The 25385-nt window shown below is 41.2% G+C and overlaps 1 protein-coding gene across 1 annotated transcript; it reads left to right on the top strand.

The window, feature by feature from the left end:
• Positions 1–11415: 11415 nt before the first annotated feature.
• pdgfbb (platelet-derived growth factor beta polypeptide b) lies at positions 11416–23789 on the top strand. Its single transcript, XM_054607752.1, has 8 exons — positions 11416–12149; positions 17300–17396; positions 18090–18146; positions 19426–19619; positions 19735–19917; positions 20353–21199; positions 21431–21580; positions 21720–23789. Exons 1-7 carry the CDS (start codon positions 12084–12086, stop codon positions 21562–21564), a joined length of 1578 nt encoding a protein of 525 aa, XP_054463727.1. The 5' UTR covers positions 11416–12083; the 3' UTR covers positions 21565–21580; positions 21720–23789.
• The last annotated feature ends 1596 nt before the right edge of the window (positions 23790–25385 follow it).

The following is a 25385-nucleotide window of genomic DNA, read 5'->3' as shown; positions in this document are numbered from 1 at the left end:
ACAGGAAGCAAGGTTTGTTGTGTTATTGTTGGATGAGGGAGAAAGAGTGAGGGAGCTGGAATAAGGCTGTGTGTGTGTGTGTGTGTGTGTGTGTGTGTGTGTGTGTGTGTGTGTGTGTGTGTGTGTGTGTGTGTGTGTGTGTGTGTGTGTGTGTGTGTGTGTGTGTGTGTGTGTGTGTGTGTGTGTGTGTGTGTGTGTGTGTCTTGCATACTACAGTATGTGTGTGTGATTTATGTCTTTGTTACAATATTTGCCCAGTGTGTCACACTTGTGTGTTGTGTATTGCAGTAAGGGGAAGCCTTCGCTACCTGACTCAGAGCGGAAGAGGAGCCTTAAGCGGCACCTCTGCTCAGCGGAACATGGAGCCGCGCAGGAAAACACCTGGGACCTGAGCAAGAACAAACAAACCCAGAGAAGGGAAGAGGAAGAAGAGGGAGAGGAGAGGCAGGATGAGGAGGGGGAATTAAACAGAGAGAGTAAGAGAGAGAGAGAGAGAGAGAGAGAGAGAGAGAGAGAGCAGCTGCTGTTGAAGCCATGTGGAGTCCAGGAAGAGAGAGTTCCGGTTTATACGTCAGTCTAGCATCATTTAGATTGAGCTGCTGTACTAGAAGTTGCTTTGTGAGGGACCAGAGCGGTTTTAAAATGAGTGGGTATTTTAAGTCTAAAAAGTCCGACATTATGAGACCTAACAAATTAAGAAGACTCTTAGAAACATTACAGCCCAGTCACGTTGTGACAGTCCATCATTTTTTCGGTACTTGCTGTCATTTCCATTTTTCCCAATAAATTTTAGCTGAATGTCCCAATTCCCCTGAGTTGATTGGAGGGTTATTCAGATCACCTGTTGTGCAGGGTGTGGTTAGTGACTTCTAATTAAGTATTGAGAGCAGCTTGGTGCATTTCAGCTCGTGGCCAATCAGAGTGTGACAACGCCCTTTCTTTAGGGCTTAAGAGAGGTGGAGAACTGAACCCTCAGGGTGTTCTGGTCCTTCATTTTAGAAGATGCATCTGGAAACTCTTATCTTAAGGCTCTTTTGATACTTCTTTGCTGTTTGTTATTTCTGAGCAAGGCTTATTTTAACCATTATGGAACCTCTCTGGAGTGTATATTAAAGAACAAGTTACCTACATCTGGGCAGACCATAGTGCAATTTGTTCAAGCGTTTGTGCTTGTGGTAAACTAACGCCCCACCGGCTTTATTTCTCATTGAAACCCATATTATATAGATTTCATTATCAAAGTGCCATTCATTTATTATTGAAAAGGCATTTTTCTTCTTCCGAAGGAGTAAATTACAGAAAGAGTTTGAGAAACCATTACTTTATGATGAGCTAAGCTAACCAGCTGCTGGCTGTAGCCTTGTATTTAACGTAGAAATATGAGAATGGTATCAATCTTAGGCGCTAACTTTCGACAAGAAAGCAAAAAGGCGTATATTTGTAGCGCATGTTAGTATACAACATCGGAAGTTGAATATAGCATACAGTATAGTACAAACAATAAAAGAAAGGTAACTAACTGACATTATCTGAACATAAAGTGGACTGAATTAAGTTACACACATCCAGCTGTCGACAGTCACTGTTTCAGAAAGTGGAGGACCTTAGCATGTGCAAATGTCTTTAAGGTGGTATGCTCAATAAGAATGGGTTCCCACAATGTGTTTGGAGGCAAAAGTGTTTATAGCTGAGAGAGGGAGGCAATAACGGTTGAAAATATCACATTTTCAGGCAGTCTCTCCTGGAAGACATTCGTATGTTGCACTCAAACAGGGATGGAAGTAGCTGGTTGAGGAATGAAAACAGAATACCAACGCCTTTCTGCCCTGAAAGCAGACTTTGAAAATACAGGTTTGTTTCAGGACACAAACAATACTATACAAGAAAAAAACTGTTATTGTGATACAAATAATTTTTGTTCACTCAGACGGACTGACACAAAGTAACACAGACACACACACCATAGACTGGCCCTTCCTAAGCAACATGCACACAGAGGCCCTGCTCTGTTTTATCCAGACATCACATCCTCGACACAGTTCCCTGGCTGCCACGCAGCTGAACCGGGCCACTCCAAAGTTTCTTCCCACTCTGTCTCTCCAGATGGCATTGTTTTCAGACACAATTTTCATTGTATTTGGAGTAGGAGGGGACGGGAGATCGCTGGTGCAGCAGACGCCAAGCGCTTATGTACTCAACGACCCTGGTTGGCATTCGAGAGTCAGTCCCAGCTCCCAGCTCCCAGCTCCCCCATTCTCCCCTTCTCCTCCCCTACCGCTGCTGTCTTCTGGGAGGTAAAGCCTGGATTTCCCCGTTTCCACTCTCCCTAGCTCTTTAACAACTAAGGCCTAGCTCTCACCCTCTCATTTAGCACCACTCCTCTCATTTCCTCTCCTCCCTTGTTAAACCTTTTTATTCAAAAGCTGCCCCCCCCCCACCTGCACTGTGCCTACCTGCTCTGAACATGTCCTCATTGCATGATATATTGGATACTTCCAGCAGCAAATTTCTCATTGGACCAATTCTATGTGACAAAAATTAAATGACAAATGAAAATATCCCCAGCATTAGTTTTAAAGTTGTGGTATCAGACACGTTTTTATATATAAATTAAGCTTGTGTGAGAGTATATTCTCCTCCCTTTCTTTATCTTTGCTTACCCAGAATTCCCTGTTTTTCTACCTCCAGTCACCTAGCTGGAAAGTGGCAACATCGCTCGCTTTTATCCTTCTCCCCTCTCCCCTAGCCACCCCCCAAATCCATTGGATAAGTAATTACCTTCATAATGTAATAAGCAGGTACGGCATAGATATTTAAGGTTTTTTCGGATGCAGTTAGGTATTCACTGTGCACCACTCCTGTGCTGTCTGGACCTGTCTTAATTGTTCGCTTTGATTACAGGGTCCTCGGCTCAACCAAAGTATTCAAACGTCTCACTGAGTGTGTGTGAGCTACCGTAGAAGGACACAGTGCAGAGACTGCGTTTGTTGCAGTGTGTGTGGACTGCAGTAACGGCTAGGTGTGCGCGCTTACAGTATATATGTGTGTGTGAACGTGCCTGTCTGTGCAGCACATTATACATGTGGTTGTGAATGCAGGTGTGCGCACACTCACGTTTTAAAAAGCCTTCCAATAATCTGTGCGGAGGACTTGACATCTGTGTAATTTACGGCGCTCTAAGGATTTTCAACTTTCGGTGAAGCAGCTGCATGGCATAACAAAAAAGAGCAGTGCTACCAAATTACAAAGGTGTCAAGCGTGGGTGTGTCACATTAATTACCTGCCGCCTCCTGACCTTTAAAAAAATAAATAAATTAATGTCTTTTTCAGTGGATCTTTGGTGTCTTTATTTTCCATTTAAGAGACTTAACAGAAATGTTTCCCCTCTGACCCTCCTGCAGAGTTAATACCAAGTTTTTATGTCTCTAAAAAAGTGAATAGCTGTGTCAGTATGTCTACTGTGTAATGATAGAATTATGTCTACTGATAAAATTAAGGCAAATTCTACAAATGAACATCCATCAGTAAATTTCAAATGCGTTTTTTGGCCTTAAATATAAAGCAAGAAAAACAAGTGAAATACCATAGCAGAACAGATATTTCAGACAACCATGCAGGTGTGATAACAATAGATACAAAAACAGCAAAAACAGCACAATGGAACACATTAAATCCAATAAACAGTGTGCGGCAAGTTATTTCATAAATGTAATCAATTACTCACTAAAGACCTTCCTTTTTATTCGAGCATTTTCTTAAATGAACACTCCATATTAGTACAGTGAGTTTGTTTGTACATGTGAATGTTTATGTATTTTTATGTGTATTTATATATGATTGGGTGGCTCTGTTTTTGTGCACATTTTTTGAGTTTTTGCTGTTTTTATGTGAAGCACTCTGAATTGCTTCTGTATTATATGGTGGTATACAAATTTTAATTGAATTTTATTTTGTTCCCAGAAAAAGTGATTACACTACTTTACTAATTATTCAGTGAGCTGCTTTAGTCGTTTCTTTACTTTCGTTACTCCATTGAAGGTGCCTTTAAACAAAACCTCCACACATCACATATTCTGTATTCAACACATGCCAAGACACTTCTTTGCTCCTTTTGCAAACAATTACACTTCTCAACAATTTTTTTTGGGTGTATTTCCTTTATCAAAATAGAAACTTTAAATTTGCTGGCATTTCCGCGTCCACTTCCCATTTTTGTTTTGGCTCAGGGGTCAGGTTATGACAGCTAAATCAACAATTTCAAATTAGTCATTTCATAAAGTCAGAGAACAATGTCATGTCCTCTAAACCAGGATGTGTAACATATAGACATTACAGCTGAGGCCCACAGGTTAAGAAAAGTGATCACCAAAGGATTGATGTTAGGGATCCTCAATCAGAGGAAGGAAAGAGGGGAGTCTATCTGAAATCTATGTAAAAAGCTCAGGATCAATAAGGACAGTATCAATCCATAAACATACACACAGACACAGTGGTGCTGCTCTCTGAGAGGAATACCAGATGACGGACCATGACACACACAGTACAACGTCATCAGGAAGCAACCTTGTAAACAGGAATGACTGGGAGGAGGCTCAGCAGCTTAGCAGAAAAAGTAATGGAGAGAAACAAAGTTCATGTAGGCATTTTTAGATTGACCGTTACAAATTCACCTGTGATCCTGTCTCCTCCCTCTCTATTTCTAATTTTGTTATGTGATGACTCCCGGCCACCTTTTTGTCTGTCTGACAGGCTGTCCCCCTTTACTCCCTCACACGCTTGACTGTCCTTTCTTCTCCCTTTGCTCTAAAGGCTGTCGGTAAAGTGAAGGCTAAATAGCTTTGTAATACAGAAACTAATAAACTAAATACTACCATCAAGACACAAGCACATTACATTACATTACATTACATTACAGTCATTTAGCAGACGCTTTTATCCAAAGCGACTTACAGGAAGTGTATTCAACATAGGTATTCAAGAGAACTACTAGTCACCAGAAGTCATAAGTGCATCTCCTTTCTTAAACAAGCATCTTAAAGCATAAACCAGAGCAAAAGTATAGTGCAGAAGCAAATTACTACGAAAACAATAATTGCAACGGACTAATACGAATATAATAAGTGCTACAGACTACTACGAATAGGATAAGTGCAGTAAACAAATACGAATTCAATAAGTGCAGCGAACTGATACGAATACAGTAAGTGCAACAACTAATACGAATGCAATAAGTGCTACGAGGAAGGCTCAGGGTAGTACTTCTTGAAGAGGTGAGTTTTCAGCCTGCGCCGAAAGATGGGCAGTGACTCTGCTGTCCTGACGTCGGTGGGGAGTTCATTCCACCACTGAGGGGCCAGGACAGAAAAAAGCTGTGACCGGGTGGATCGGCCGCAGGGACCTCTGAGCGACGGGGCAACCAGTCGCCCCGAGGCAGCAGAGCGAAGTGGTCGGGCGGGGGTGTAGGGCTTGACCATGGCCTGGAGATAGGAAGGAGCTGTTCCTTTCACTGCCCTGTAGGCTAGCACCAGAGTCTTAAACTGGATGCGAGCTCTTACAGGGAGCCAGTGTAGAGAACGGAGAAGGGAAGTTGTGTGAGAGAACTTGGGGCGATTGAACACCAGACGTGCTGCAGCTTTCTGGACAAGCTCCAGAGGTCTGATGGCCGACGCCGGGGCTCCGGCAAGTAGTGAGTTGCAGTAGTCCAGGCGGGAGATGACCAGAGCCTGGATGAGCACCTGCGCCGTCTCCTCAGTGAGGAAGGGGCGAATCCTCCTGATGTTGTAGAGGAGGAATCTGCAGGAGCGTGTGACCGATGCAATGTTTGCTGAGAACGACAGTTGGTCGTCCAGGGTCACACCCAGATTCCTCACAGTCCGAGTTGGCGTCACTACGGCATCATCAATGGTGATGGACAGGTCTCGGTGCGGGCAGCCCTTCCCCGGGAGGAACAGTAGCTCGGTTTTGTCCAGGTTGAGCTTCAGGTGGTGTGTCGCCATCCACATAATTGTAAAACATATATATATATATATATATATATATACACACACACACACACACACACACACACACACACACACACACACACACACATCATTTTTTTAAAAGATATTTTTGTGAATATATTTAATTATTATTTATTTTTTTACAAATTTGTGTCTGGTGTACTAGCTGTCTGTTGTTTCTTATAGGGTACAAACATGAACTCATTAAAAACAGAGTTAACAAAAACATAACTCTGGTCTTAAAGCTATGCTAGCAGCTCCATGAGGCTGCAGGCATGGTGAGCTGCAGTCGCACTGTGTGAGTATAGGCTACAAACAACCAGCAAACAGCATTAGCGGATATGTCAAGTGAACCGGATAATATGCTTGTGTGTTGGGCCCTTTAGAGGTCTTGGGCCCCAGGACAACTGCCTCGTTGGCCTTTTGGTTGAACCGGCCCAGCTAACTTTTAGCAAGCGTTATGTTTAATGTGGTCACCATCTTGGTTTATCAATCTTGTATGTTTACATTTTACCAATAAGGACACCAGATTATTCAAGTTGTTTTGAGCTGATGAGCCAAATGAAAAGTTGTGGGATTGCTCACGTTCTTTACAATTAATCTTGATAAGACCATGAATGCCTGTATGAAATGCAATGCTAATCCATCCAATAGTTGTACAGATATTTCATTCTGGACCAAAGTGGTGGAGCCTCTAGCTTGGCTAAAAACAAATATGCTGAATATGTAAATTAGTGGATAAAGCTGATCACAAAATAAAAATTGATTCGAAAGACACCTTGTTGCGTTTTGCAAACTACCTCTTGCTTGTTAAGTATGTACTGATGCTTGCATTTTTTATCTTTTACTGCTATGTGGCCTTTGGAATAGATCGAGTAGCCAATAAGTTGGCTCCGTGCTGATAAATGTGGATGATTGACAAGTTGGCATATGTACAGTATGTTAAGGATAAAGGTCAGACCGAGGTGAATCATTAGGACCCTGTGCATGGCTATATTAATGACACAGATATAATTATTATTACAATAGTAGGCCTACATGGAATTCATCAGAGTAGTTTCAGTACAGTAGAGAGCAGGGAAGTCCCCCTGTGAACCGGGACAGGGAGGGGAGGCTGGCAGAGGAATGCTGTTGTATACAGCCTCTCTGAGCTGAACAAAACCAGGCATTCCTCATGGAGGTGTTTATGCTCCGCAGCGTGGTGTGGTCCATCCTCTCCGTTATCTGTTAGCGTCAGCAGTATGCTCATCCAACAGAAATAAAAACCTAATTTAGAAAAGAGATGTTGACATACTCCCAATTTTGGCAAAGCTTGAAGAAAGCGTAAAGAATTAAGTTGGTTACATTGGGAAAATTACAATCAGAATCTACGCCCATAAACCTGCCATTGGAGAAATACATCCGAACTTATATAACATGCATTAGAGGACAAGCTTTGGCTATTTTCTTTGATCACCCATGGATCAGTTTTGACTCCCATTAAAAGTCAGTGCTGCAAAAGCATGAGTAGCAATGAGTTGCTAAAGTTTAGGTATCCCATTTGCACTTCACAAAATCTCTATTTGTTGTTCCACTTAAAACATGATGGAGAATACAGACTTGTAAAGGATGCAGGCTGAGTCCATATCAGCTGTGAGAGTAACATGGCTGTAAATCAGCCTCGGTTGAAACAGCAGACTACAAACATCAGATGGACTACTGTTAGCTCTCATCCAGAAGCACTCTGAGACAAACCGACTGAATGGATTCCCCAACACTTTTCTACATAGATTTGATTTGTTTTTGTCTTTCCTAGTTTTCAATCTATTCTGCCACTTTGCATATCTCAGTGTGTCTCTCCGTCTGTCTGTCTTTCTTTCCTCCATACCGTCCTCTCTCTCCGTTCTTGTCTCAGTAGAGTGCATTCCAACAATTCCTCCCTGTCAGTCTCTCTCATTCAGACCCATTCGTTAGATGCTGGTGACAGATCCCTGCTGAGACATAAAGGCTTTCAGCTGCTTTGACTCTGACAAGCTGATCATTGGTCAATCACTATAAAAAGCCCCACATCTAAGATGGATTATTGCTATGATGTGACTGTTCAGAGAGTATGTTTTTTGGGGTACTTGTGCTCTTGCTGAATGTGAATAAATCAGCCACGGGTCTCTGCACCTGAATCTACCCCTGTTTTTATCTTTTGATCTGATTCAGCCACATTCCTCCTCCTGGGATTGGGAAACCTGAGAGCCGGGGTGAGTGGTCATACCCGAGGCTTCGAGGGGCCAGCTAATGACTTCCCATTAGTCCATTTGGTCGACATGATCCTCTATTATCTCCGAGACACACGCGCCGGAGAGAGACTATCCCTGCGACTAATCGAGGGTCAATTGTCTCCCCTCTTTACTCTGATGCATGTGACAGCAGCCAGAAGTGCACCTCTGCGCACACACGTGCACAAACCCATGGCGCTTTTGTGCAACACAAATACAGTACATTCATGTTTTTCATCTAGAGAAGCTGACTGTGTGGGGTGGGGGGGGGAGAGGACCCAACTATGCGATTACTGCGTCAAATTAACCGCAGAAGCTTCTCAGCCAACGGTGGAAAAAACGCATGAAATCAAATGGCATCATTGTTCAACGGGAGATTAGTTCAGGGTGCTGTGACCCTCTCCGGATCTTCTGAAAAGCTCTTAAATATTTGAGCGAGTACTGTCATTTCTCACTCAGTTATTAAGCATAGAGAGGCCTCTGTCCTCCTGAAATCGGTTGTCAGCTCGGGACAGTGAGCCTGAGTGTGTGTGTGTGTGTGTGTGTGTGTGTGTGTGTGTGTGTGTGTGTGTGTGTGTGTGTGTGTGTGTGTGTGTGTGTATGTGAGTGTATGTGAGCCAATATTTGAGGGGGTGTGATCTGTTCCACACAACAGTGCTTTAACAAGTGTGGATGCTGGAGTCTGTGCATATTTTGTGGGTACATTTGGGTGTATGCGTGTGCACATGCAAGAGTGTATTTGCATGCATGCATAAGAATGTAACTTTCCTAAGATAAATGTGTGCACACATGTCTGTACGCACACACACATAAAACATCACAAAAAAACACTCACACACACTACTGAGCTATAAGCACGGGTGCATGTACAGTATTTCTATAAATGTTTCTTGTTAAGTTGTCGCCTCTTTAGAAAATGATGGCTGGCCTTCTCTATCTTGGGATTGTGGTGAGATGTTAGAGTCACAGGTGTGAGCATGTGTGAGTGTGTGTCTGTGAGAGCGAGTCAGCTATGGTGTGAGACGGATGAAGGTCCTGGTGGGAAAATCCCTACCTCTAGTCAAGAACCTGCTCCTCCTCCTCTTCCTCCTCGTATCTCGTTAGAAACCCAACACACCACACACACGTGGAAGTATAATATAAAATATGTTTTGAGGTGTACAGGGTCGTAAAACTGGCAACACAAATAGCATCGGAAAGAGGAAGAACATTAACAAAACCACTTAATTGTAACTGTCTTTTCTGATAGTTAAACTCAGCCCCTGGTTACATTATAATACTAGTGATGCAGATCAAGCCCATATTTTACTCACCATGATCATGTCTACAGACTTCCATTAGTAAAAAAAAAAAAGTACATTTTTAAAAGAGCGCAAATGTTTTAAAAAGTATTTTGACTTTCAAACATTGTAAATATCTTTGGAACTTTAGACTGAAAACGAAAGGGAACATAAGCTATTTTTTAAATCTATATTTAAAAAACGATTTTTTGTTCAATTTGACCGTTTCACTTTGAATCACTACTGTTTCCTCAGTGCTGCATTAAACCGGTGTCCTAAGTCACAATTGTTAGTACAGTGGCCTTGACCAAATGTGCGAATATGAAACGGAGTGTAAATATAGCTCCATAGCTCATGCTGTTTCCTCCATTGACTCTTGTTAGGAAAACAATGGCATCCTATTATTCACCGGGCCATGATTGAACTGGAAGAAAATACTTTTTACTGAGTGTAGGGACTTTGTTCATGGCTGCCCTACACTGATGTTTGAGAATCTGTCTCAAATTCCTTCACTCAGAAACAATGTATGAATCAAATGAGCAGCTTTGTTCTCTACAGCGCTTCACCTTTTCAAATGTTTGTGTCTAATGATAAAAACGTTCTTGCTCTTTCCCCCAGGTCACGTATCACTATAGGTCCACGAGGTTGGCGGGCTGATATACTATTTTCGGGCCTGGGTCGGCTGAGTTTAAACGTGCAAAGTCACCGTCAGACATTGTTCAAAAATGTTCCCTAAACATTGGGTGACCGTCAAAGGTCAGGAGTCTGAGAATAACTCCTGTGATATTTAGAAACACCTTTTGTTTCCTGATAGCCCGGCTAGCCGTGATGCTGAGGTAACAAGAGGAGTCAGTTGGCATGGCAACTATCCCCGTGACCTCTCCAGCAATAGTAGCTGCATAAAGGTCTGTTATGCAATAGGCTGAATTTAGGGTCATGGGTTATTCATAAGTGACAACTCTGCTTAAAGCATCTTTTGTATACACTCATTCTCAAAACCAGTATCTCATACATCTTAAACTTTTAGGCGAAAGGTCACATAAATACTAAAGGGTTTACATGGCTAAGTTTCATACTGTTCATAAATTATTTTTTTCTAGACAGTTATATAAAGTTGTTAACCGTTACCTGTTGTGGTTTTTAATCATTTGTCAATGTGGCATCTGTTACACTCTAGAATACAATTATAACATGGGGGTTGTCCACTCAGATCTACCAATAGTAATAAAACTATCAATGCTACAATAGGAAAGTACTCCTTTATGGTTCAAGTGCATTAATGTACTTAAGGTATACATAAAGTAGTTGGCCTGCAGACAAAAAGTGTTAAATGATCACATATTATTGGATTATTAATACAGATTCATTAATGTGGAACTAGCATTTTACTATTGTAGTTTGTTAACTTTGTGTTTGTAGAGGTTATAGTGTAGTAGATAAAGTAACATTAGGTGGAAATATTCAAGTTCAGTACCTCAAACTGTAACCTAAATGCAATAGCTGAGAAGACCACTGAAGTGTTAATTTAGGCCCACTAATCATATGGACTGACTCTATGTTGATATTTTTACACCCTCAGGGTTAATAATACTAACATTTCAAACCAGATCATGTGGCAGAAAAATAATTCGGATCAAGAGACAAACCCGCAGGGCTTGGCCCAGCCTCAGGAATATCGGCATAAATGATTCACGGCGGAGGAACTATGGCTGAGGGTCTGGTGTGAGGCGGTCGTTTGTGGACTGGTGTCGCCTCTTTGTGCGCAGACTATCACCCATTCTTCAGGCAGGGGGCGGGAGAGAGACTCTTGGAAATGTGCTCTTCCCCTCACCACACCACCACCACCACCACCATCATCACCATCACCACCGCTGCGTAATCAGGCAGGTCCAGGGCTGAGGCGCACCGAGCCACACAGACTTTTGCATAGTGATAAGACTCCTTGGAAGAAGAAGACCCGCAAAGCGAGCTGACCTGCGACGTTTTTAGACGTTCAGCGTGAGAGCTGGACTTTTTTTGACGCGTCACGGTTAAAGAGACCCCTTGACAAGAGAACACAATTGGATATATTGTATTTTAAAGAAATCTGGACATCCTGGGAATAATTGAAACTTTCCTCACTCTCTGAGTGTCCTGGATAGTTTTGTCTTGTGAAGTTTGTGACTTGGAAATGTCGTTGATTAAATGTAACCTATTGCGCTTTTAGCCAAAAAACGCACACTTTTGCGCAAGGTGGACTAAAAAAAAGAAGAAGACTAAACATCACTTTGGAGACCAAGCGCCCTGAAATTAAAACTTGGAGGTTTATTATTCATCCAATTCAGTGGAGATCCTTTTTTTTTTTTTTTTTAAATTTTTAAGCGCTTTCTTCCTCCTCTCTTCTCCGGATAATCTCTACCGGAGAAACGACAGTGTGGACGGACCGTCTACGCGCGCGCAGCTCTGCAGTGCGAGCCGCCGTCCCTCCCCGCGCGCAGTGCTGAGGAGAGAGGGACCTCTCGCGCTTCCATAAATGCCCGGTCCGTCGAAGTGGCTCGAGGCTGGGCAGCAAGATGAGCTCGTGGGTACAGCTGCTGCTCGCGTTGCTGGCGGCGTGTCTGCGGTTTGGCGTGGCCGAGGTGAGTCTGCGAGCTCTCACAGTTGGACGGACATTTAGAGAAGTACCTAAGTCCTTATATTATATTATATTATATTATATTATATTATATTATATTATATTATATTATATTATACCAAATATCATCCTAACATGAAGCACCATGTCAGTTTTATTGGAAAAGTGTTACACGGGCAATGACAGAATAAAGCTGTTAAAGCATGCTGGCAAATAAAAACTTATTATGGCCTTGTGTTCAAATCCCTTATTTATGTGAGAGTGTAGCAACTATTTCATAATAATTATTTCAAACTGAAGAAGAATACTGTAATATATGCTTGTAACATTGAACTTTTTTTTTTTATCACATATAATCCTATTGGGGGCTATTTTATTCTCTTTTTGAGCCTAATTCAAGTACACATTTATGCGTCAAGAGCATAGTGTTCTTTACATTACATTACAGTCATTTAGCAGACGCTTTTATCCAAAGCGACTTACAGTCAGTAGTATATTACATATCATTCACCCATTCACACACTGATGACAGGCTACCATGCAAGGTGCCACCATCAGACTCTAACTAACATTCATGCAACATCCAGTCCACACCGATGGCAAGCCTTCGGGAGCAACTTGGGGTTAAGTGTCTTGCCCAAGGACACATCGACTGCCAAAGCCGGGTATTGAACCACCGACCCTCTGAATGGAGAACTACCTTGCTCTCCACTACGCCACAGCCGCCCCGTTCTTCCTTAGAAACACAACACATAGACAAACATGACAATCACATCCAGGAGTGTATTTTCTAAAAACTTAGTGCACCTGCTTTATACTTGTCTTATAATAAAATCCAGTCCTTCTCTTATTGCTTTTTTCGAGGGGTGGGATCCTCGCAGTAAATAACTGTTATTCCTCCCATTAAATGGCGCTATGTATGGATGCCCAGGGGCACGCACGCAGAGGTCGTCCTCCTGTGGGTGACGAGCCTCGTTAGCCATGATGGGCGCTTTCACAGCTGGATGCCCCACGTGGTGAGGGGGTGCATCCATGGATGCTGCTCCAGATGTTGAGTCCATAAATGAGTCAGTGAGCAGAGCATCACACTGTAGAGGCCAGATGTTAGTTAGACAACCAGGAGAGAGCACACAGTTGCAGTGACACATTCTTTTCTCTCTCTCTCTGACTTTGACATGTTTGATATGTGTCATGCATTAACACATTGTAAATCACTGGTGTCCTAAAATACATTACATTGAAATAGATGCAGAACCCCATCGCGTTTTCAGCTGAAAATTATACTTAGTGTTGTTTTCCACTGACGGCAATTTTCTTCACCACAGCTGCTCGATTTTCATAGAAATCTGCAGTAGATTAAGTGGGCAGGCAATAGTGACATATGGATGCAGGATAGTCTGACCGTCTGTTGAGGTCAAACAGGAAGACAAAACTTAACTGAGGGTCTTGTTGAGGTCAAGTGAGGCTTAACTGACATCACGTTAATTAAAAAACATTTTGCCTCTTGACTAGCTATAGAAGAAGGTTGAGATGCACATTGAATCAGATTGTATCTGTATTTCTGCCGCCGTTCAGATTCCATCTGTGTTTGCAACCCAGAGGATTCATATCCACAGTGAAACACCAGTGTCAGCCACTTGTTAAACTAAATGGGGTCAAAACACACACAGTTAACAAGTCAGTCATTGGAAGTGGACATTTAAACAAGTCAAACAAGAGGGCACAACTGAGTTTGCTCTTTTTCATTCAGACAGAAGGAGGGGTTAGTCATTTGATATTGCACCCAGGACTTCTGCACATGTTGAAAAAGTATAGCTTTTAATGAAAGAAAAAATCTATAATAAAGAAGGGAAAAATCCAAGCAGGTTTTCTGCAGAATGTGAACTGGTGTCTTGAGGCTTTTATTCCTCCTTTCATGCGCTAAACCTTTACAATTTGGTGTACGCATGTAATCTACCATCACCGTGACTACTTCACATACAGTAAAGATAGATTAAGGGTGAAGCACAACTATGATGGATGACTTTAAATTCCTGTCATCAACCCGTCGTTTCATTTTACGGCCTCTGAAGGCACCACATGTAAAAGAGAACTCAAATTTGACGGGACAAGTGTTTTTGAGGGAGAAAGTTGCAAAGGCTTTGAGGTATACAGCCAGGAATTCCCCATGTCTAATGTTAAAGTTATGGTATGGCAGCTGTGAAATGATGGAGTCTGTATGCAGGGTTCAATCACATCCCTTATAAAAAGAGCATAAACTTAAGAGAATGAAGATACATTGACTAAATGTAGACTGAGTGATAATTTAAAAGTGGGCTTATACATGAAGTGCATGGACCACCAGAGAGGAATCCAAACATTCACTCCTAGCTTACACAGAATCATCATTATCTTTAATTGCATCAGGCGCCTTTCCAACTCAGATTTAAATGATGACAACGGAATTAATTAAAGTCACATTTATACACACATTCCAGCGCACGTGTAGGCGCCGTTTCAGTGACTACATATGAAACCTCACACGTGCGCTGCTGCTGCGCCGGCAGCACACTCGACCCCCTAATTATGTACGATTAGATGTTCCCTATCCTCCCCTGCCCACTGCAGCCGCTGCCTGAACCTGGCATTCCTCAATGTGTCCAAGGCACCTTCAGGGTATGGGAGCTCATTACATTACATTACATTACATTACAGTCATTTAGCAGACGCTCATGTTAACTGAACCCTGTAAAAAGACAAAAAGTATACAGGAAAACCTGAAATCTTATGATAGTAAAAGAGGAACCTTATGGTCCGACCATCTAAGGAGCAGTTTGGTCCTACAATCAAGTTTATAATGAAACAATATGAAAATAGTGATAATTGTCCTGGCCAATATAATTGCAATTCACGATAAAATTCAGATTATCATCACAATATGCTTCAAGCTCTTAAAATGTCACTAAACATACTGGAATGACTTAACCTTATACCATACTTTTTAGCGAAAAACAAACATATTAAATATCTTAAGTGGAAAAAAAAAATTAAATAGGGTAATCTTAAATCACTTTAAAAAAATCTAAAAACATTGTGTGAGTCTGTTGTTTCTTACATGATGATGTGTGTATTTTTAAAATCAAGCTCTATTGTTGGATTCTGTACCGTGATAGAGAGCTAGAAAGCTTTTTCAAATCACTGATGAGGATATTCATAATTATACCGATAATTCAATTTAGCATCAACTTATTGTGAGTGTTTTTTTATTGCAGATTGTCCCATCCTTAGTTTCTAAGAAGTGTTACTGCTAAAAGTCTTCTGGTTTGCAGTAGATTGACAGTAGGCCAACATTTGTCTTACAGCTGTCTCTCTCATAATGAAAAGAGTTCTGCTGTTGCTCACTGATATCGTCCCTTCATGCTCCTGTATACCTGAGTACAGGTCATAAGAAATTCCCCTTAAAAGTAATGTTTTCAATATCTTGATACATTGAACGTATCATAATCTTCATCCCATAGTTGTACATTGAACATTATCAATGTGTGTTTACACACTCTGTCTGTGGAGTTTACATCTGTTTTGTTTATCGGAACCAAAGTGTTTATTCAGTATTTCCTGCTTAGACACAAATCGTCATGGCAGCAGGCACCACTGTGAACAAAAGGCACACATCCTATAATTAACATCTCACACACAATTAGCCAAGCAGTCTGGTTCGAGACGTTTGGCGAAGGGAAGAAAATCATCATGATGACTCCTTAGGGGGCATCGACATCTCCGCAGCAGAGATGTAAGTGTAATACAGCAGGCATTTCCCCCCGCTGAGCAGTTTGACTCTGAAAAAGCCAACCAACAATGGAGGAAAGTCAATGGCGTATAGTACGGACAGGATGAGAATACATGTCCACGCATGGATGGATGCTTCCTCTGGCTAAAACCTGCTTCCCATTGGGATTCATTATATGCTCCAGAACCTGAATGTTACCGCACACACAGTGTACTGGACTGGACTTGCATAATAACATCATATTTAACTATTATACTATATATAACTATTTTAATCACATTTTCTCCCTTGAGATCACCTTAACTTCTTTAGTCTCACCGTGTGATGACAAAGAAAATTAAGCACATCCACAGCATTTAAACCGATGTGAGGAAGTGTCTCGACCCATGTCTGATCCTTGTCCACGTTAACCCGTCTTTTTATTCATCTATTATCCCTCTTTTTTTCAGATGCACCTCCCTTCTCTCCTCCTCCCCATATCACTCCTTCCCCCACTTCCTGACTCCTTCCTGGCTCCTTTGACCCCTAAATGTTAGCAGATGAGAAGACACAACGCCAATAGTCATTCACCCTGCTCTTAGTGACCATTGTGTGTCTGCTTTGGTTAATACCCCCTCACCCTCTCAGCTCTCTTGCCCAGTAATGACCGGGGGGGTTAAACCCACAGTCAGTCCATAGAATCACAATGGAGAGCTGTTTCTTGGTGTGATGGTATGGAAATATTCAATCAAATGCATAATTCTTAAGTACGAAGCTAGTGTTTTCTTATCCTTTTATTACAACAAAGAAAAAACAAAAGAAATGAATTGAGAACTTCCTTATTATTTGTAACTTCCATGCTTAAAACCCTATTGTCTTCCAGTTTTCTATAAAAATAACAAGTCAGCATAGACGATGTATAAAGGCCCAATCAGTAATTTTGTACCATTACGATTTGAGGTGTAATCGCATACAAAAAAATTGCAAAAGCATTTTTTTTGTTTTTCTCAAACAGTCAGAATTCACTGACGTAAACAAATCTTGCAACCCCCAGAGAGCATTACAAACTTAAACTATATTAGTCTTTGTATCCTAATACCTGTCAATTTGAGACCTATTGTGCCTCAGTCAAGCAGATACACACACACTGAAACACTTGTGAAGCGGTTGTTGCAGACGTGCTGCTGTGCTACTCCATTTCCTCAGAGGAATTGTTTGGAGAACTCTGTAATGTCTAATGCAGGATGAATACAGGGTGGGAAAGTACCTATTCTTATCACGTGCACTGCTGAAAATCTTTCCAAATGCTTATGTGTCTTTTCCCATATTCATGTTCTAAAACAGTCCAGAGTTATGTTTCTTGTTTCTGTGGTCTCGTATATGAATTTGTAAATACTTGTGTGTTTCAGGGGGAGCCTCTGCCTGCAGCCCTGGTGGAGCTGGTTAGGAACAGCCCCATCTCCTCCATAGAGGACCTTCAGCTGCTGCTGCTCACTGACTCCGTAGGTAAAGACCAGCGCATTCTGATATTACTGTTGATAATACGCTTAGATCAGACTCTGTATAGGGGCTGTCATGCTTATGAGTATCCTTTCAAAATAAAGTGCAAAATGTTTTGAAATCAAGCAAACGCAGCACTCTAGATATACAATGCATGAATAATAACGATGACTGATGCACAGACAACAAACTATATATACTGACTTATGTAACAATATTTTTCTCATAAATGCAGACAAAATGATACATGCAATGATAAATTGAAAACTAACAAGACATAATAATCAGTGGCTTCATTTCTACCCTAATTGTGATAAGTAAACATCACGAGTGATAAAAACCAACTCAGACAAACAAATGGAGTTATAACAAGGAGCTGAGAGAAAACAAGAACTTAGCAACACAAAACACATGAAAATAAACAGAGTAAGAATTATAACAACAATGGCAACAATGACTTAGGTCTCTCTCTCTCTCTCTCTCATGTGCATGTGCATGATCAGCACACACACATTAGCTACCCCCACACCCTCTTTGTCTCTCCCTTCCCTGTCCACGTGCAAGGCCTCTTTATGTCTCTATACATGCAGAGGGCGCTAGAGGGCCTTAGAATAAAACATACACCACATAAAAAAACACACCATTCATAAATCAGTTTACATAATTCAAATGCTGTGTTTGTCTATTGTTTTGTCTCAGATGAGGAGGACGGGAATTCTGCAGCCAATGGAGGTCACAGACTACCAAGGAGCCTCGGTGAGCTAAACACGCTCCTTCCTTTCTATTCCCACACAGTGTCATGTGAAAGGCTGGATCTTTGTTGTAACCAAGGTGTCAATTTATTGCACATCATAAAAGATGGAGACATCACTGCTCTTCTTTGGATCTCAAAATGATCATGCTCATGGTACTGCTTTGTTAGGATACATCTGTGTGTATTCATACGCATTAATTGGTTAATGGAAGGTTGTAGTGCTGACATGGAGGATTCCTGATTTTCCTCATGAATGTAGAAGTACTCCATCCTCATTAGTGGAGTGCGGGTGTGTTCAGTCCGCCTTCCTGGGAGTTGATTAATGTGACAAGTATGGCTTTAGTGACACGGTAAAATTCTTCCCATTAACCTTTTTTTCCCGCTATCATGATAAAGCAGATGTCTGAATTAGTGGACACCAATCTACAACAGTCTGGGTGATTTTGTTGGATTCCCTCTAGCATGATGAGATAGTAATGGCCCTACATTAATCATCGTGTAAACTATGTCAAATATTTTCTTTCTTAACAATAAGTCTGGTTAGAAGATGCTGTGGCATATCTACTCATTTGAAATGCACAAGTTTCATTTTTACCTGCTTGTTTCAGGTCACTACGGATGAATGAGTCAGCACAAAGTACAAAGTAATTAGGCATCTCATATTTGCATCTCATATTTGCCACATGCTCAACTCCTAGCAACTTGGACTTCTGTAGCCAATCATGATTAGCCCCAATTACATTTAGATATTTTACTTATTGGTTAAACAAACACCTACATAAAGGGAAGGGGTTTGCTAAAGTCCGTGGATATTTCTCGTAATAGTCAAATAGATTAAAATTATAATTTTAACAATGCTGAATAATAATGCTAACACAAGTTCAAACCGTCATACTCACACTGATGGATGGATTACTGAACAGTCCTATTGGGCAGAGGCCCAGGGGCCAAGGGGCCAGAGGGTCAGGGGCCCCCTGAGTTTTCCTGCAAAATGTCACAGAAAGAGACGCCAAATGACCACAAAGAAACACAGAGCAACTACAAAGAGATGCAAGATGACCAAAAGACCAGCAAAACAACTATGAAGAGACACATTAGTGACCACATAAAGACACAAAATGACCACAAAGAGACAGAAAACAGCTTCAAAGAGATACAGAATTACCATAAAGAGAAGCAAAATGCCTAAAACAGATACAAAAAGACTTTGTCTGTGCTCAGGAGCCCATTGTTTCATAATCCATCCATTCTCACACTCATATCTCATATCTCGTCCCTCAGATGCCCAGCCGGCTCAGCAGGCTCTGTGCAAAGTTCGTACAGAGGTGGTTGAGGTCACCAGGGCGATGTTAGACCGCAGCAACGCTAACTTCCTGCTATGGCCGCCCTGCGTCGAGGTGCAGCGCTGCTCTGGCTGCTGCAACACCAAGAGCCTGGAATGCAACCCTGTCGTCACGCACACCAGATACTTGCAGGTATACAACCACAAACCACAGAAACATACAGTACACAAAATCTAAACACACAGATGTAAGGCTGAGCTATGTTTGTGTTATACTCAGAATTCTCCACTATAACCAACCTCTCCAGGTCATGAAGATCGAGTACATCAACAAAAGACCCACTTACGCTAAAGCTGTGGTGTCAGTTGTCGATCATGTGGAATGCCGATGTCAGCTGGCTCCTCGCCCTCCTGTGCCAAAGAAAAAATCATCGCGCAGACAGCATAACCACCACCATCGAAACCACACACTCAGCCAAGAAAACGGCCAGGTATGAATTCTATTTTGCATGCCATCTTCTGCTGGTTGAATGCTTTAGAAGTAATATTTGTGTATGTATATATTGACCAAACTTTAACCTTAGTTAAAACCTGAGTATTCTAAGCATGTACACAATATTACGATGCCTCAACACTTATTTTACCTGCTTCACAATAAAGTTTGTATGGTTTGCATGGCTTTATTGTTGTTTAATTTAGTAATAATCCAAAGGGTTGATTTTAAAGTATAGATTTGATTTATGTTTTACCATTGGATAATAAATATATTGAAATATCTAACTCTAATTTTGTGTGAACAAATGTCTAGAACACATAAGTTATATTTTCTATCTACTCTCTTTGTGACTGGTACATTTCATTTGTAGGATGAATGAGCTAATCTGAGATTTAGCTGAATTGTATATTGTTTTATTTCATTGGGAAAGGTCAAGATGCAGTCCAAAGATGAACTCCATCAGTGGGATGAACTGAAGCAGAACCAGAGGGCCAACCTGGAGGACCTCCTGGAGCAGCACTGGAGCCCCAGAGGAGACACCTTCACTCAGCCAGAAGAAGGGTACAGCCTGGCTGGGAAAGACACATCTCGCTCTGGAGAGGCTGTCCTTTTTGCTCCACATTGGGCGCATAATGCCACCAGGCTCCTTGAGACTAAAGACCAAACTGAAAATCTGGAGGATGTTGAGAAGACAAGTGGGAGGATCTCAGATGGCAACAAGACTGTTTCCTCAGTGGATAATGTTGACGTTGAGGTAAAGAAAGAGTTGGTAGAAGGTGGGGAGGGGCTGCTACTCAGCACTGAAGGGAAAGTTAAAGAGGGAATCGGTAGCAGAGACGAAGGCATGCAAACACACAGTCCATTATGGCAAGACGACAAATCCAAACTTTCAAAGAGCCACACAAGTGGATCTTCTCACCCTGTTAATCAGAATCCTGAAGCCAAGTCCAGTCCTACTAAGGCGCCCAGTGAGAGAGTTGGGAACAGGTTACGAGCGACTAAAGAGCCGAATCCAGAGCCTCGGGAACAGGCGAGACAGAGAGACAATGAAACTCCTGAGGAGGTGAGAATATTACAGATTGAGGAGGAAAAACTGGAGCAGGAGAGGAAAGAGCTTCTACTTCTCCACAAGAGGCTGGACCAAGAGAAGGAAATTTTGAGACAGCAGCAGATGAAACGAGAAGAGGAGGAAAGGCAGAAAGAAAAGGAAACGGAGAGCCAACATCACCTGCATGGTAAACATCATCATCATCTGCAAACAACAACACAGGGACCAGGTACGAGACATTATTTTATACTCTGGGTTAATCAAAATAACGAAATTGAGAATACTAGCATTTAGTAGCATGTCGGAGTAAAATGCTAGAAAACAACATAAATAATTGTTGTTTTCTCTGTTGTTCCATTGTACATTTTTAACTTGAGTATTTTCACAATAACACAGAGCCACAATAGAAAAATTCACATATTTTTGGTAATGTTACTAAGATATAAATCCTATTTAACAGCGACAACATCAACGACTACCACACAGCAGCCATCAGCTCCAGCAGGCCCCAGACCCCCAGCCCGTCCAAGGAAAAAGATTAGGAAGAATCGCAAACGAATCAGCAAGGCAGCTATGAGAGCAATGCTAATGTAAAGCAAAATAAAGCCAGGTGAGTTTACTAATAATTAAAAATAATAAGGAATAAACTGAAATCATTTATAAACCATTTAGATTGGAATGACTGAATGTCATTTTTTCTATTTTCTGATTATGCAGTTTAAATTACGTCTTCTATGTTTCCCCCTCAGGACACCAAGTGAACTTGGTTCATTTCGTGGATCCAGAGGTGAAGCAGAATGACTCCCTTCATATAAGTACTTATTCACTTGTCAGTAACCTGCTCGTCCTGTGAGATCTCCTCCGTAACACTACTAATGACTGTCTGGTGAACCTGTAACTACACCTGTGTGGAGTAAGACGAGGATGAGAAGAAAATGGAATATAAATAGAAGGTGGACCTTGTCAAGAAAATTTGCTTGCCTCTACAACGACAGTTGCTGGTATGAAGACTGACAAATTGTGTTCAAGTCCAGAACCTGTGGGGTGCTGAAACTGCATCGCTGTAGAACTGTGGACAATTGTGCAATTTCTTCTTGAAACCTTGTTTTGATATCAACAGAGATAAACTGCACTTAGATGTTGACAGAACCGAGTCTATATGGGGTTTGAATTAAAAAGTCTGTTGCTGAAAGACTTTTTTGAAAACCACAATCAGATGGACGACAAAGGACACCTGGGCGAAAAAATTGACGTAAAAATGGACATTACTCTTTTGTGTCATTGAAGATTCTGTTGTATTTTAATCAGATAATCTTAGAAACAATAATCTGCAACAAAAAGTGATGTTGACTGAAATGAGCAGTCTCTCCACAAACTGAGGGGCTCAGTGTTGGGAAGATAAAGCTGTGTAGATTTACCGTACCATGGCCTGATATCATTTATTAGCTCCGGAAAAAACAGTGATGTCCTCTCATTAATCGTATTTAATTATATTTAACTCATTGCAAACACTGGAATAACACAGATGTGATACGAGAACAAAAACATTATATGTTGCAATTCAAAATCTCATTACAGGTGTGAAGAAAAAGGTGCTATCTGAATACGAGGTGATAGCGTTGCACCTGTGACCTGACGTCGCGCTATGTTTCTTATTTATTTATCTCTGCCATTTTCTTTGGATTAACTTTTTTTATACAATTTACTACAAACAAGATGAGGTTGGTGATGGCTGGGTGGATTCAAATGGAAAGAAAGACAAAGAAAGTTTTAAAAAAGATCAAAACCTTCTGTGTCCTCCCAGAATCATGCAGTGTTTAACTTCTATGTCAAAAAAGTGTCTGTTTTGTATGACTAAGAGTGTTGTGTTGTGTGTGTAAGGGCTTGGGCCAACACCTGCACTGCTGTCATGCATCTCAATACTCATGTAGAAGCATTAATCTGTTTTTCTCTGTCTCTTTCTCTCTTTGATAAAGACATGTCTCTCTTCCATTGAAACAATCACATTCCTTTTAAACTCTTGGAGGAGGGAAAATAAACCCCTATGTTTCTTTAAGGGCCCCCACTGCATTTGTTTTATTATTCCACAACACAAATTATTCCACAATTTTTTTGACATTTCAATTACAGGAAGCGAAAAGCAAGAAAAGCAAGAGTCACTTAAAAGGACAGCAAAAAACTAAACATTGCAAATGTAAAAAATGTTGTGTCCTTTATATTTCCATTAGTAACAACATGTGGAAACATGCTGGTGATGATATTTGTGTCCAATGATCCATAATTGGCCAAAAAAAACATTACCCGCACGTTCTTTATGCCAACTTACAACTGTTACTGTTTTTGTCTGTTTTATTATGACAAAAAAAGCAAAATGTTTGCAATAATTAATGCTATTTTCATATGGGTATAAGAAGTTAATGTGCTTAAATCTATTTTGTTTTGTGTTTTTATTCCTTTTGCACCAGTTACTCTTCTGTATCTAACAAATTAGCTTCTAAAAGGCCAAAGGTTTGTCATGAAATGTACAAAATGCTTTTCAGAAAAAATCTCACTGGGCCATGAATGTCAACACGTGATGAGCAACAGACAAATAACAACAAAGCCTTAATTATTTCAAGAGTCCATAGTCATGCTAGTTGCTCTGCAAGGTTGTACTTATGCACTGCGATGCTTCAATTGAAATGCTAATGAAACATGCTAACATGCTGATGCTAAGCAGGTATCATTTTTACCTTGTTTTGCGTCTAAGTTAGCAAAATTAGCATTCAAATATTTGTTAATTGTTACTATACAAACAAAATGTACAGCTGGTGGAATTGTACTAGAGGAAGTTAAGCTATCACCAAAGTTATTGCAATTCATCCTTGTGTGGCACCATCATGGAAACCTGTCCTATAGTTGTCAAGGCATTTCATTAAAGTACAAAAATGACAAGCTCATTGTGGGGCTAGAGCTAAAGTCAGGGGTTCACCAACGTCAGTAGGATTCTCCCTCTAAACGCCATGGGTGGCTGCATAAAATTTCATGGCAATTTATCCAATAACTTTGTTATTTAGTCCAAACAGAAAACCAAGCAGAAAACTCCAAACTTTCGAAGGAAGGATGAACACGATGAACTCTCTGACTTTCCTACCACCTTTTGAACCCAGATTGATTTACTGAGCCTGTTGTGTCTACACAGTGCATCTGCAGCCTCCAGAGACATTATTGGCTCCTAAAATTAAATTCAGAGTTCAGCACTGCCTTGTATTGAGCGTTAGTCTCAGTGACGTGCAATGAGGTTTGTTCAATCTGACAAAAGAGAGAGGGAGAAAAGAAAGAGTGGGGGTTGATGTACTGTAGGTGAACTCTGGCACACACTCTCTTTGTGGTTTGTTTTTCACATTTACCCACTTGACTCTTGGCTGTAAAAACTCCCTAACTCAGCAGCCACCTTCTCAGTTTGTCTGCTAATTATCTAGTCAAGAAGTCATCGTCTCCGCTGTCTAAATGAAATCATATGAGGAATGGCTTTGAGGCACAATAAATGTCCTCGGATTTAAACCATCTTTAGAGTAAAGGGGACTTACCAACATGTATTTAGTTATATGCATTGTTCACTGGGTTTGATGATTGTACTAAGCGACAACTTTGCAGAAAGCTTCTAGCGTATGTCTCACACTTAACCCTTTGTGTGCCAATTCAGTGTGTATTCTGGTATTCATGCATTGCTTTCCGTTGCCCCACTGTCAATCTCACACAGACGCACTACTTCTAAACAGCAGACCATCTCCAAATTCAGCATAGAGGTGGGATGCCTGTGTGTCCGTGGGTGTCCCAGCAGCCCCCCTCCCTGCGGACTTCAAACGAGCGGGAAAGAGAAGTGCGTGGAGGCTTGTTGACTGTGACAAACACACACAGGGGTCAACCACCATGACAGTGTGGGAGGGTCTCTGAGGGACCAGAGACTGTGACTAAAGACATGAGATGGTTCATAGCTCACTGATTGACCTTAAAGGACGATATGGCTTGTTGGGTCTTAACAATACAGTTACCTAACCAGAAAACAACCATTGGAACAATATAATGACCCATCAAGACAATTTAAGGAAGACCAACCCACTTACAAACCACGATCCGACCATTATCATTAGTTATTTACAATCAAAGCTTGTACATAATGTTATCTGTGTTGGGATTCAGTGGAACACTGGTGGTTTTACTCACGTCGTGGGGCCATAAGTCCCACAGTCACATTGTTGGGACTCAGCCCACTATCAGGAAAAAAAACAGTGTCTCCAAAGAGTTGGTTTAAAGTTTGGTTAAAGTTAGGATAAGGGTTTGGGTGAAGCGTGAAGTGGGTATGTGTAAGGTCAGGGTAAGTCTTTTGAGAATTAATGAGATTAATGAATACAAGGTCCTCTTAAGTGATAGAA

This window comes from Anoplopoma fimbria, chromosome 11 (assembly GCF_027596085.1).
Source record: "Anoplopoma fimbria isolate UVic2021 breed Golden Eagle Sablefish chromosome 11, Afim_UVic_2022, whole genome shotgun sequence".
NCBI lineage: Eukaryota > Metazoa > Chordata > Actinopteri > Perciformes > Anoplopomatidae > Anoplopoma > Anoplopoma fimbria.
This window is presented reverse-complemented; position numbering and strand designations above follow the sequence as displayed.

Coding starts and splice junctions, on each gene's coding strand:
- pdgfbb (XM_054607752.1), top strand. CDS start 12,084: ATGAGCTCGTGGGTACAGCTGCTGCTCGCGTTGCTGGCGGCGTGTCTG. Junction 17,397..18,089: donor GCTGCTCACTGACTCCGTAG/GTAAAGACCAGC, acceptor GTTTTGTCTCAG/ATGAGGAGGACGGGAATTCT. Junction 21,200..21,430: donor AACAACAACACAGGGACCAG/GTACGAGACATT, acceptor CCTATTTAACAG/CGACAACATCAACGACTACC.